The sequence below is a fragment of the Ailuropoda melanoleuca genome, chromosome 14 (assembly GCF_002007445.2).
Source record: "Ailuropoda melanoleuca isolate Jingjing chromosome 14, ASM200744v2, whole genome shotgun sequence".
Classification (NCBI taxonomy): domain Eukaryota; kingdom Metazoa; phylum Chordata; class Mammalia; order Carnivora; family Ursidae; genus Ailuropoda; species Ailuropoda melanoleuca.
This window is the reverse complement of record NC_048231.1, coordinates 93,414,540-93,428,331: the sequence shown is the minus strand read 5'-3', so window position 1 is coordinate 93,428,331 and position 13,792 is coordinate 93,414,540. Positions and strand designations below refer to the sequence as shown.

General features: G+C 42.9%; 1 protein-coding gene across 2 annotated transcripts in view; it reads left to right on the top strand.

The window, feature by feature from the left end:
* KDSR (3-ketodihydrosphingosine reductase) overlaps positions 1-13,586 on the top strand; it is a 33,084-nt gene extending 19,498 nt beyond the window's left edge. Inside the window, exons 7-9 of one of the 2 annotated variants that reach the window (XM_034642142.1) lie at positions 2,662-2,745; positions 5,663-5,764; positions 9,775-13,586. In XM_034642142.1, the coding sequence (XP_034498033.1) occupies positions 2,662-2,745; positions 5,663-5,764; positions 9,775-9,894 (306 nt within the window). In that variant the 3' untranslated portion in view covers positions 9,895-13,586. The remainder of the gene's footprint in view (positions 1-2,661; positions 2,746-5,662; positions 5,765-9,774) is intronic. The other variant, XM_034642143.1, reaches the window with a different exon arrangement.
* The last annotated feature ends 206 nt before the right edge of the window (positions 13,587-13,792 follow it).

The window sequence follows — 13,792 nt, the reverse complement described above, 5'->3', positions numbered from 1 at the left end:
CATCCTGTTGGCTCTCCTCTTAGAACTTACCCTGAATTGACCTTTTTTTTTTTAACTGCGAATATCAGTACCATCCTGGTAATGATAGCTGCTGATATTTTTGCCTGAACTGCTCTTAATAGCCATCAAACTGGTCTGCCTGCTTCTGACCTCTTTACCCCCCTTCCCCGTCTATTCTTCACACAGTGGCCAGTAATTCTTTTAAAGCGGAAGTCAGGTCTTGTCACTCCCCCATTCAAACCCGTCTTGTGCAAAAAAACCCCAAAACAAAACCAAAAATACCCTTTTTATGCAGCACAGTCTAATAGAATTCTCTAGAATGGAAATGTTCTATGTCTGCACTCTCCAATATGGTAGTCACATTGTGGCTGTTGAACACCTGAAATGTGGCTAGTGGGACTCCCCATCATAAAACTGAATTTTTAATGTAATTTTATTTAATTTTGGCTCATTTAAAGTTAGCATTAAAAAGCACACATTGGTATGTGCTATGTATTAGTGAGTGTGACTCCTCTGGTTCCCATCATGCCTAGAGTGGAATCCAGAGGTCTTGAGGCTTATTGGGTCCTGCACTGGCTGGACCTTGGCCACCTGTCCACGGCGTTGTCTCCTCTTCTTGCCTTCAGCCATACCTGAGCCCCATCTGTTCCTTGAGCTTGCCCAGCCTTTGGTCTTGCTTTGCCCTTGCTCTCCTCTCTGGATGTTCAAATGGCTTAATCCCTTGCTGCTGCTGCTTCTTTTTTTTAAAACTAGATTTTATTTATTTATTTGTCAGAGAGAGAGTACAAGTAGGGGGAGCAGCAGGCAGAGGGAGAAGCAGGCTCCCTGCTGAGCAAGGATCCCAGTGTGGGACTCCATCCTCGGACCCTGGGATCATGATCTGAGCTGAAGGCAGGCACTTAACCGACTGAGCCATCCAGGCGTCCCCCATTGCTTCTTTCTACCTCTGTACAGACTTCACCCTGAGAGACCTTCCCTGACCCTCTGTAGCTCATGTATCACTCCATTGGAATATTCACCATCCTTTCCTCTGGCTTTATTTTTCTTTATGATGCTTATCACCACTGGACATTTACATTATATACAATAACTGTCATGCTGAGCTGAATGCAAGGTTTGCACTTTGTTCAAAGGAGGCTTTTCTTTGCCTTGATGCGTAGTGGGCACCCTGCGAGCAAATGAACCAAGTGGAGAAGAAAGGAATTGATCAGAACTTACTACCTTGAATGGGTGTTGATTGGTTTTCTTCTCCTTTATAGTAATGCTTAGTAAGTGTGAGGCTCTGCAGCATAAAAATTGGCACTTTTGCTCCGTAGACTGTACATTTGCAAAAAGATGTTCACGATTTAGAAGTTTTTTCCCTGTTCGTTTCTCTTTGGCTCTGCCTCTTAAGATTACAACTATTTCAAAGAAGTAAATTTAAGCCAAATGCACTGTCTTAGAATAAGCAGGGGTCTGCTAAGCAGATTTGCAACATGGTGATTTCCCTGTAAAGATTTGATTTTGATGTTAAGTTGGGTTTTTTCCCCCCCAGTAGTACAGCGTTGAGCCGACTACTTTGGATAAATGAAATTCTGTGTTGCTGTGTAAGCCCTTTAGGGGGCGCCATAGTGCTTTTAAATCTAACGTGTGTCTAGCGGGGTGGTGCCCGCCTGGTCGTCTGAAAGAAGGAACGGGGCCCCTTCAAGAGAGCCTTTCTCTTAATTCAGGTTCGTCAAGAAATATTTGACTTTTATAAGGTGCTATGCTTTTCTAATTTAAGAAAATACATTCTGTGTTTTTATTTTAATATTCTCAAGCCTACACGGTAAATGAAATTCACAGTTTCATGTGGTTTAAGGCTTTAATTTTAAAAACTTCTAATTGAAACTCCCTTTTAAAGAATTTTTGAGTTCATGTCACTGTAAAGAAGATTAAAAAAAGAAGAAAAAAAGACCTTGCCCACAAGGAACTTAGGAGGTAAAATGCAAATACGCACGTAGCTATAATATCTATTAAGGCAGAAACATGCAGAGATAAGAAGAGAAAGTGCTGCCAGGTAAGAATTCAGGAAAGGCTTTTTGAACTAGGTGGCCATTGAGAGGGACCTTTAGCCACCTCGGATTTGGGGTTCTGATGCACCAGCCAGTCATGAGCACACAGCCGTGCCAGGGCCCCTCAGTGTTTTCTGTCCCATCCTCCTTCTTGTTGCCTCCTCCGCGGGTCTTTTAAGGAACAACCGTGTTGTTGAACAGGGGCTGGGCCGGGAATTTGGTCAGAACAGAGATGCTGGTCGTTCAGGCAGACTTGCTCAGCACACGTGGTCTAGGCTGTGCATAAACATAGCCGGTCCGGTGTGTGGCCAGCAGTGAGGATTCCCCCAGACTTGTACCAGTGATGTGGTCTCATTCTAGCTTAGGTGGTCATCAATGGAGCCGAGACCACACATTGTCCCACAGAGAGCGGCATGGGTCTCCTTGTCCCACTCCAACCACTGGGCTGAATTTTATATAGTGACCAGGTAGAAACTGATCTAGAATCCAGACAGACCCGATTCCTAAAAGTAGGAATCTGCTCAAAGGTAGAAAGCTGGAATTCTTTATAAAGTGGGGGAGAGAGGGTTGTAAGAATTATTTGTTCTTGAATTTAATGGGCAATACATCTGTTTTTCCCCACCCTTAGCCTTTGGAGACTCGTCTGATTTCAGAGACCGTATCTGTTTGCAAACCAGAGCAAGTGGCCAAACAAATTGTTAAAGATGCCATAGTAAGTACAATCCTTGTTTTCTTTCTTAATAGTTGTAGTACTAGCTTTCTGAAAAGAAGTACTGTATTTGTCCCAGGGCTAATTTCAAAACATAAATTATTGTGTCTTTTTGGTCAGATTCATATCTTATGTCGGACTCTGTTCTTTTCCCCTGAGATACTTTATTGATTCTGTGTTAATTCGTAGGCTCCTGGAAACCAATTATGTATCTTAACCTTAGGAACAGATTGATGAATAAGGAGGCCTGAGAACTTTGGTTCTTTTAGAAGAACATGAGACTTCCCTGTGATGTGTAAATGGTGTGTCCTAGATCCTGTCGATGGCCCACTGCCTTCTTGCTGCTTTCCCACATTACTTGCCATTGTAGATGATTTAGGTACTTTATTAAATGGCAGACTCATCGATTAGGGATTTTTTTCTTTCATCTTCCTGCTTCCCGGTATCATTTTCCCAAATGTTCACTAATAAGGACGTACGTCCAGGCCCACTGGGCCACCATCCTTCCACCCAGCTCATGTGCATCCAGGCTACTGATTTATTTGGAGTCAAAAGTGGTATCTTTGGAAACCATGTGCCTACCGTTTGGTAGAACAACACACGTGCCGCAGACTTTTGACAACATCCTGTGAACCCACATGCCGAACAACATGCACTAATGAGGGGTGTCAGCAGGCTTTAGGCCCACACCACATGTAGGAAATTTGAGGACCCTCGGAGTGAGGTGGCAGCGAGCTGAGCAGCCGTCCCGAGGTCCGCACGTGCTGTTAGCGTGAGCCCGGACTGAGCAGAACACAAGAAACCCCCGACTGTGAAGATACACGCAGACATTGGAAGCGCTGTGACCTGACTGCTCAGAGGCCTGGAAAGATGGTCCTGGCGGATTAGGAGTGTGTTTCCTGCTTGCCTCAAATCAGAGCAAACACACTTGGTGTTTTCAATGATCCGGAATAGCTCTTTGTATTTCGATAGGATTCATTTAGTCTGGTGGTTTTCAAACCTCAGTACCTGACCAGTTTACATGCAAAACTGTTGACAGTCCCAGAGACTTCTTCACACATTTATATTTATCCACAGTTGCCATATTAGAAATTGAAACTGCAGAATCTTTTTTTTTTTTTTTAAGATTTTGTGTATTTATTTGAGAGAAAGAGAGAGAGGGGGAACACAATCGGGGAGGGTCAGAGGGAGAAGCAGGCTCCCCGCTGAGCAGGGAGCCCGAGGTGGGGCTCGATCCCAGGACCCTGAGATCATGACCTGAGCCGAAGGCAGACACTTAACTGACTGAACCACCTGAGCTCCCTGAAACCGCATAATCTAAAAAATATTTATTTATTAATCCTTTTAAAATAACCACATAAACCCATTGCCCTTTAATGGAATCTTTCTACAATAATAATTTTCCAAAACAGAACTTTAGTAAGAAGAGTGCCTTTGTTTTACATTTTACTGATCTCTTTAATGTTGGTGTTAATAGAAGATAGCTGGATTCTCATTGCTGCTTCCATATTCGCTCTGCTGTAATGTTTCTTGGAGTGAAGGATGTAAAGAATATCTGCCCTTAGATATGTAGTTAGGAAAGGGAGGGAAATTTAATGGACTTTTCTGATAATTGTGGGCATTCTTCTTTGATATTAAACCCAAACTGGATGAATAGTAAAGGTTAATTACAGCGTGGAATTGGAACCTACATTAATGAACTTTTTGTTCTGTTACATTAAATTCCCTTGGTCTTTGCACTTTGCATGTTTTGTACCCATTCATGATTTTGTAACATTATGCATTAGTCATTTGGAAAATATGGGTTCTACTGAGTTATCAGAAAAATTACATCCATTCATATCATTGCTGGTCTCATTATAAAAGTCTTTACATGTTGGGAAGCTGACAATCTCACAATGGCAGATAGGTTTTCACAAATCTTAATTTTTCCTTGAAAGCTCAGATTTTAACATTGACCATAAAAGCTGCCAATTCTCCTTGTAGTGACAGGGACATTTTATTCATTTTCCACAAAATATCTTCCAAATACTCAAGTCTGAATAACTGTAGATTCAGTGTCATGACTCACACAGGTGGAGGAGGGCCTTTCTGCAGGGCAGCTGTCCCTCGGGCACAGAACACAGCAGAGGGCACTGGGTGTGTATTCTCCTTTTGTCACCTAGAGTATGAAGAAGACTTGCCTGGTGAGGGTTGAGATTTAATAAAGTGATTAATTTTACAGCTTTATCAAGGGCATTTTAAAGCAAAACTGACCTTTTAAAATCTTTGAAAGATTTTAAAAATTTCCGTTTACTTATTACTGTGGCCATGGAGAGACATCACTACTATGATCTGTGCTGATGAGCTAGCAATTTTGCCCATTAACGCAAATGTCAGTGCAAAGGCAGTTAAGGTCCTAGTATTATGATGATGATGATGATGATGATGATGATGATCATTTTGTCCTCCTGCATCCTCTGAAAGGGTCTCAGGACCCCCAGCATTCATGGACTCACATTTTGAGAACCACCTGTGTAGCCATTCCGGCCCTTCTGCCAAGGCCATGTTTGTTGATGAGCTTTGACGTAAGCTCTGTTACCCTCTTAATGTAACCTAAAGCGGACACGCTTCATTGTTTCTTTTTTTTTAATTTATTTCAAAAAACAAATTTTTTTTTTTTTTTTGGAGAGAGAGAACACACGAGCAAGCGGGGGAGGGGCAGAGGGAGAGAGAGAACCTTAAGCAGGCTCCTCACCCAGTGTGTAGCCCCATGCAGGGCTCAATCTCATGACCATGAGATCCTGACCCGAGTTCAGATCAAAAGTTGGACGCTTGACTGACTGAGCCACCCAGGCGCCCCACACACTTCATTGTTTCTGAAGTGTTGATTCCTTTCCTGGTTACTACTGTTGCCTCTTTTCTCCTCCTTCTATCTTAGCAAGGAAATTTTAACAGTTCCATTGGCTCAGACGGGTACATGCTGTCGTCCCTGACCTGTGGAATGGCTCCTGTCACTTCGATTACTGAAGGGCTCCAACAGGTGAGCTATGCTTACACCACCAGACAGATGGACAGACAGACAGACAGACAGAGGTGCCTCTCATTAAAACCCAGTGAGAAAAGGCTAAGAGAAGACTTGGTAACTTTATCCGGGGATGTGAAGGGTTTTTACTGCAGTATCCATTGTTTCTCTTGCTATGGCAGGGATAAGAAACTAGGAGTTAAAGACAGCACCTGAGGGATTCAGAGAGGGGAGAAGTCTTCTGTGTTCTGGACACTGTGGATATAGAGGGGGAACGCTGTCTCTGCTCTTGGGGTGTTCCCTCAGGTTCTCACGTGTTTGCGGTAGACTGATGTAGGGTACCAGGCATCAGACCAGAACCCCTCTTCTAGGTGAGTCAGGTCACAGGCAGCTATGCTTAGGGAGGTACAAGTCAAGGACTCAGTGCAGACCCTATTCTTATGCAAGCACATGGTCATCCAGGCCGCACAGAAGCCAACCACTTGTTGATGTGCTGGGTGCTGTGTTTGCTACTGGAGAATCAGAGGGGAAGCAACTCACCAACCTCAGGGGCTCACAGTCTAGTGGGAGAGATGGGCAGAGAGGTGATACTAACGTAATGTAATGGAACAAGCATTATAATAGAGGGCTGGCTCTGCACAGACCCGATGATGGATGATGGAGTGTAAATGGAGGGCTGGGAGGCTGCCTGAAAAGGGGCTGTCTACACTGATGGGTAATTTATAACCAAGTACTAACCTTTGTGCAGTAGACCGTGTCCAGACTAAAAACCCGAATGACTTGGGTGCGGGCTTTCTTCACTCTTCTCTTCCATGACTTTGCTGATGCTTTCTTAGAGGTAGATGCTGTGTTCCATGTGAGCTCTCTGAGGACAGCCCCCCCCACAGCCCATGTTGGCACACAGTAGGAACCTCAGGTGCCCGAGTAGAGCAAATGCATTTATTCCACATTCTGTGTGGCCATCTTGTCCCCTCTCCCACTTCCACAGGAGGGATGCCAGACATAAAACTTCAGCCCACAGCTTTTCCTCTACTCCAGTTCTGTATAAATTTCTCTGAGGTGTTTTCCCTGGGCTGTGACCTCACTCTCCAGTTCCCCATGCCTGCAATAAAGCTGTTTCCCGGCATCCCATCCCCACGTCCCCATCACCAAGTCTATATTGTCTCCATGATCAGAATCCATGTTCCTGTTCACTCAAGAACCCGACGAGGAAGCAGGGGTCATCCTGGACCCCCTCCTGCCCCTCATGTGAGAGGTCAGGTCCATCTCTCTTCTCTCCAGTCCTGGCTCCCCTCCTTTCCCAGCCCCGCTGCTGCTCCCCCAGTTCAGGCCTGGGACACTGCAGTCAGCAGCCCACCTGGGTCTCATGCTCTGTGAGTCAGAGGTGGTCATCTGGGGGCCCGTGGACCTATAAAACGCTTTGTGTGATTCATCTGGTATATGAGTGTGCGTGTTGAAATAAAATGGTTTTAAAATTAGATTTTCTATAGAAAATCCAGATTTCGGACTTTTCGTGGAAAATCAGAAGGCCCAGCAGCACAGGGTCTGCATTCTCACCTAGCAGTAATCAGCTGGGGCAGGTGGTAGCCGCTCCTGTTACACGGGACACGGCCCCCCATCCCAGTGGTCTTCCAGCACCCTGCCCCAGGCCTGGGTGCATCAGAGCGCCATCACATTTCCATGCGGGTTTTTCTGAACTACAAATCCACCTTGCATGGCAAACCCTCAGTGGCTTCCCAGTACCACTGAGGTAAAGCTTCCATTTCATCACATGGCATAACCGTATGACCTTCGACCTTGCTCACTTTCCTGCCCCTCCTCCTCTTCCCATGACTTTGTCTCTGTCCCTCCATCCCCAGCCTTCCTCTGTCTGACCAACTTCCAGTCTTCCTTCAGGTCTCACCTTAAGTGTTTCTTTTTTCAGAAAACTCCAAGGCTGTTAAATTATTTAGACTTAACTATTTTAACATTTTGGTATGCTGTATTCTAATTGCTTTTTCTTGATTTTTTTTCTTAAATAATAGACTATTTTTTAGGCAGTTTTGTGTTGATAGAAAATTTGAGTTGAAATTACGGACTTCCTGTGCACCCTCTCTTCCTGTCCCCACCTAGCATCTTGCATTAGCATGGTATGCTGGCACCGTTGATGAGCCAGTATCCAGATGCCATTATTAACTAAAGTCCAGGGTTTACATTAGGGTTCACTCTTGGTGTCACACATCCTTCCCCGGGTTTTGACATGTATGTTGCTGACATGTTTGTCTGCTGCCATGTGTCCACCATTACACTGTCACACAGAGTCCTTCCCCAGCCTGAACATTCACCCATGCTCCTCCTGCTTGACCCTCCCTCCTCCTCCAGAACCCCTGGCCACCACTAATCTTTTCACTGTCCCCGTCATTTTGCCTTATTCCAGCTTCCCTTTGGTTCTTTTGTTTTTCAGTTATCCTTGCGTACCCTTCAGAGAACCCATGTTTTCAAGGCTCTGTGGGAACAACAGCGGCCCCAGTACTACATGCCACCCCCTTCGCCCTTCTCAGATGCAGCCACACTATTCTGTGGCTAGGCCTCCATGTCTCCATCTAGAGCGCATCCAGAGTGTAGACTTATGTGGCCACCTCCATGAATTTCTCAGCTTGGGGTCAGGCATGGGGTTCCACCAAGAAAGAGGAGGATTTAGATCTTCTTCACACCCTCTCCCTTCTGCTTACAGCCACCGCCCCTCCGTTCCCACCCTCCCTTTTTACTTGTATTGTGATTTTGGTTAGATCTGCATTTGAGATCATCATTGTTATGAGTATGTAAATGCTCTTCACAGCTGAACTCTGCATTACACATAATTACTTTTCCTTTCTTGGACAAGCTTTTGTTTTCCCTGAAACTGTTATTGGTTTTTTTCTGTGTCTTATTAATAATGACAGTCTTCATTTTCTCTCAGAAATATCAGACACTCTGTCAGTTTCCCCTTCTGGAAGGAATCCTTCCTGGAGCCTTCCGAGTCACCCATCAGGACTGACTGTCCCATGTCCGGGGTCCCTTCTGCCTCTCCTCTGCTTTAGGTCGCCTGCCTCCTGTGTCACATGATGTTGCCTTTCTTCAATGACCCCTTACTGTGGCTCTTTTTAGTCTTCTAGTGCTTTTCTGAAAAAGGGGCCATGGGAGGCAACATTTGAGTACTCGTGTATTTGAAAATGCTTCTCTTCGTAGTTCTGTGCCTTGAAAAAAATTCCACTCAGAGGTATTGCACGGAGAGCATGTTGGCAGGAAGTGGGACGGTTAATGGACCTCCACTGTCTGAACCTGACGCAGTAATTGTCTTCCTCCAGTTGGTTGTCTTTCTGATTATCGAAGCAGCTCGTGGCGGGCAGGCACTGTGCCTTTCTTGCCATGGCGGTGGCACCTAGCATAGGGTCTGACTTTTCAGATCAGAACGTAAGTTTTAAACCAAAAAGCCTTGATGGTAGTTTGGCTATTTGGGATGCTGGAGTGGATCTTCTCTAGCTATTAGAGCCCGAGGACAACTAAGAATACCTATGTTGTTCTTTGTCTAATTTGAATTTATTAAGTGGGCAAACATTATGCTGTTACTGCTCTGACAAACTCATGCTATTTGGGAGTACAGAGCGGGCAGCTTCTGTCCTCCGCGTTCTCCTGCTGCTTACAGAGTTTTTTTTTTTAATTTTACTTTTAAGATTTTATTTATTTGAGAGAGAAAGAAGAGATAGAGACAGCAGGAGCAGGGACGAGGGGCAGCGGGAGAGGGAGAAGCAGACTCCCTGCTGAGCGGGGAGCCCGACTCGGGGACTTGGGACTCGATCCCAGGACCCCGGGATCATGACCTGAGCCGCAGGCAGACACATAACTGGCTGAGCCACCCAGGGCCCCGCTTAGGGACTTTTCATCATCCTTGGAGCAGGTTAGAAGATGTGTCTTAGAAATTCTTTATTAGAGAGTATTTTAAAACGCCTTGAAGTGAGCTATGGTGGTGTGCTGTTGGATGAGCTCAGGGGTCTCTCTGTGTCTCACAGGTGGTCACCATGGGCCTCTTCCGCACCATCGCGCTGTTTTACCTCGGAAGTTTCGACAGCATAGTGCGTCGCTGCATGATGCAGAGAGCAAAATCGGAGATTGCAGACAAAACTGCCTAATCCTTACCCCTCGGGAAAAGACTGTTTCTAAATAATCTGAACAGCTTGCTGCTAAAAGGGACCCAGTTTTTGGCCTACAGTCACGTATGTATTGCTTTGACTATGTGAGATTGGACCAGTGCCCTTCCGAAACCTGGCTGCGGGCGAGGGGATAGATGGTCAGCTCCAGGTGAGGTTATTAATACTATGCAAATATGCAACAGGAGACCATTGGTTCTCTGAGCAGAGAGGTGATGACCCTATGGGAACGAATAGTTTGTGAGCAGGGTAAAGAACATCATTCCAGAATGATCATTTACATTTTTCTATTTATTCTTTTTTTTTTCCTTCTCAATTGAGATTAAGTCCAGAAATGTACCTTATGATATATAAGACGCAGCCTTGGGGACTTTTTTTAACCTTCCACAAAAGGCAGCTTATGGGTTTCTGGGGCCTTTTTTTTTTTCCTTCTTCTTTTTAACATGGTGTATTTTATTCAAGATGAGATTTACACATTGCTGGAGAGTCTGAATGCATGATAATGTCCCTGACTCACTGTGCTTCTGGTGAACGCTCGTGGCTTCTCTCTTTCTTTGATCCCATAAAAATACAGGGGGATGAGAGAGAGCAGTGCAGGGGAAGGGCAGGGGAGAGAGATTTTCCAGTAGGAAAAATAATGCTTTCTTGTCTTCTTTAGACTCGAATGCGTAGAGCACTTTTTGTTTTTCATTCACGGGGAAAGGCAGCCACCTAAAATGTTTTCTGAAGAGAAATAAAATCTTAGATGCTTAAAAGTTTACAATTTCTTCAACAGCCATGATGACACGGAGCTCACCCATCCCGTTAGAGTGTCTTGTCATTCTTCCCATCTCTCCCTCCTATTTTGCTGATACTGCTATAATATTTTTATAAAAAACAAAAAAGACCAGTTAAAATTTTTTGACTTGACTTTTTCAATTAATTCATGAATTAATTAAAACAGGTGAAAAAAATTAAAAAGTGTGACATTCTTCTTGTAGCATATATGTAGCTTTTAAGAAAGGCTGATGATCGTATATTTTCATTTTCCTCTTTAAGAAAAAGATAGGACAAGGCCGATTTTGAAGATACTCATTTTTGAAAGAAAATGATCACCCCTTCTTTCTGTGACTCCCACCTAACCAGAGAACCTTCTCTCCATGCCAAATGTTAAGGAAGCCCAGTCATCACTCCCACAACATACATAAGCCCTGGAATCCTCTCGGTCCCGTGAATGTTGTTTTCACATCACAGGCTCTGTTGCTGTTAGTGGATTTCCACAAGTGCCTCTGATGAGTTTTGGCCAGTGTTCCCTGCTTTATCCCGTCACTGTATGTGCTCCCCTACTTAGGGACAGTGCCCTTCATCAAAATGCTGTGCCCCCTCCTTCTTGCACACACAGTATGCATATAGTATGCATACAAAAGATTAGACCTAAAAATTACAGCAAACCTCTTTTTGCTCTTGAGTTTTTGAACCTCTTGACTTTAAAATGACTTAATTTTTTTTGAAGTAAGATATTTAATGGCTTTAGTCCTTGGCATCCTTTTAATGAGTATCTGAGAATGGCATATTTTAACACTGACAAAGACAGAAGAAATTATTTAATATATAAGTTGCTTGGAATGACTTCATTGCAGTTTATGAGGGTGGGTTGATGCCATAATAGTTTCATGAATCTCTCCGTCTTCTGTAGCCATCGTTTGCAAACTACATTAGGTCATATCTCACAGCCTCTTAAGATAGAGTAATGGCTCTATTTCCCTAATTCGGAGAAAACAGTTACACATTAATATCTGGATGTTTCTCACTTTTTTTCCCCTCATGAATGTTCCTTGAATGTTGGCACCTCCAACTGCTGGTCTAGATGAAAGTCTAGCCCAAGATGGTGTCTCGTTTAGTACAATTCACTATTTAACCACAGTTATTTCAATAGACATTTTTCAAGGTTTCATCATAGATGGTACTGTCACCTCCAGGTAATCTGCTACCCGAACAAATTTTAAGAGCCCCCGTTCTGTGGTGGGAGATACTTTCCCCAACCCAGTTGCAGTTCCGGCACGAGAGCAGATTTTGTGGAGATCATATCATCAGGGAATGGGCTTCTTTGTCAGACATGTTAAAGGGCCAAAGCTCCGTATCCAAAAAGTTTTGAAAACTAAGTCTTTTTCCCCCCCTTTTCCTAAATTTGGTGCCATTATTCATTTGATAGCAAACCTGACTTGAACTGATATATCATAGTTTTGATTTATCCATTTCATCAACTCTTCATTAATTTTTCCCAAAGAAACACCAATGGGTTTAATTATAGATATTGGCCCAGATTCTATGGAGATGTTTTGTAATATCCAGCATATGCCCTCTATCACCTTTTTCCAAATCTAAAAAATTAAGAATTCTGAAATGCATCTGGCCCAAACGGTTTGGATAAAGGATTATAGGCATTCAGCAACATCACACAAAGATCCGACTTCATCCAAAACATGAAAATATTACAAAGGCAAATTCTATTTTTTATCTTTTTGGCTCAGTTTTTGTACATTTTTTACACTGACTTGTCTTTTTTTTTCCCTCGGGGGAAAAAAAAACAACCCTGAGTCAGATCGTTCAGGAAACTGTTGGCTTTTTTTTTTTTTTCCCCTAAAGGGGCCATTGATTCAACATTGTATTGTACCCAGAAGTGGGTATGTCTTACGCTATGGCAGAAGGAGTTTAATTACAATTCTGTTGAAATATTGGCTCTCTGTTTGTAACCAACAACAGTTTATTGCGTGAGTGTCAGTTCCTAAGTGCTTGCCTCTGATGGGTTTGGTTTTACTGTTTATTATAGCATATTTTTGAGTATATTTATTTAAAAGGTGCTGAATGTCGTTCATCCATAGAAATTCCAAAATACATTCAAGGACCTTCATAATTGAAAAAGGTATAAGAACCAATCCCCATTTCTTTTTAAGAAAGCCAAGTCAAGGGAATTGTGCTTTTCTGTTATTTTTAAAAATTTAATTCTCAAAGCTGAAAAGAGAAAAAATGAACAATGCTGTTGATAATGGCTTCTTTGTATTAATACTTACATATGTTCAGTTATAAATCTTTTGGTTAAACCATATATCGATTCTTGGAAGTGAACATTGGGAGAGCGTTTCTAATATTTAGATGACAAAAGTGTTTTGGAAATTGTTGCTTCAATTCAAAGAATTGTATGTCTTTGTCTTTCTAGAAGAAGGCAATACCATGATAATTTTTTTTTACTGAGTTATATTGTCAACAGATTTAATTTTGTTACCTCATGTTCTAATTTAGACACATCTTACTCACATGAGGACACTTTTAAATATTCATAGTTTTTGACATACGATGCTTTGAATCTTTCTCATGTCCTTAGTTCTTAGTAACTTAGCTTTTAAAAAGTACGTACTAACCATAACCTTCCATATTCTGGACTAAATCTTGTTTAGTTCAGCGCAGTGACGGCAGATTTGATATTTTGAAGAGGAGATAATAGCTATTATATTTTACACTTGCTTGATGGGACAACTCTAAAGACATTTTTAAACTGTAAGAATGCACATGGCTATTTTGATATATATTAGAACTTGTGTTTGCTACTTTAGAAGCTTTTGTGGCAAAATTGTAACCTAATTTTCATATCTTGTATTTCTGAGTCACAACAGAAAATAAATGGGGAACAAGCTTTACAGATTTGAAAATGTATTTTTTTTTAGAAATTTGCATTTCTTTTTTTTTTTTTTTTTTTAAAGATTTCATTTACTTATCTGACAGAGAGACAGCCAGCGAGAGAGGGAACACAAGCAGGGGGAGTGGGAGAGGAAGAAGCAGGCCCATAGTGGAGGAGCCCGATGTGGGGCTCGATCCCGCAACGCCGGGATCACGCCCTGAGCCG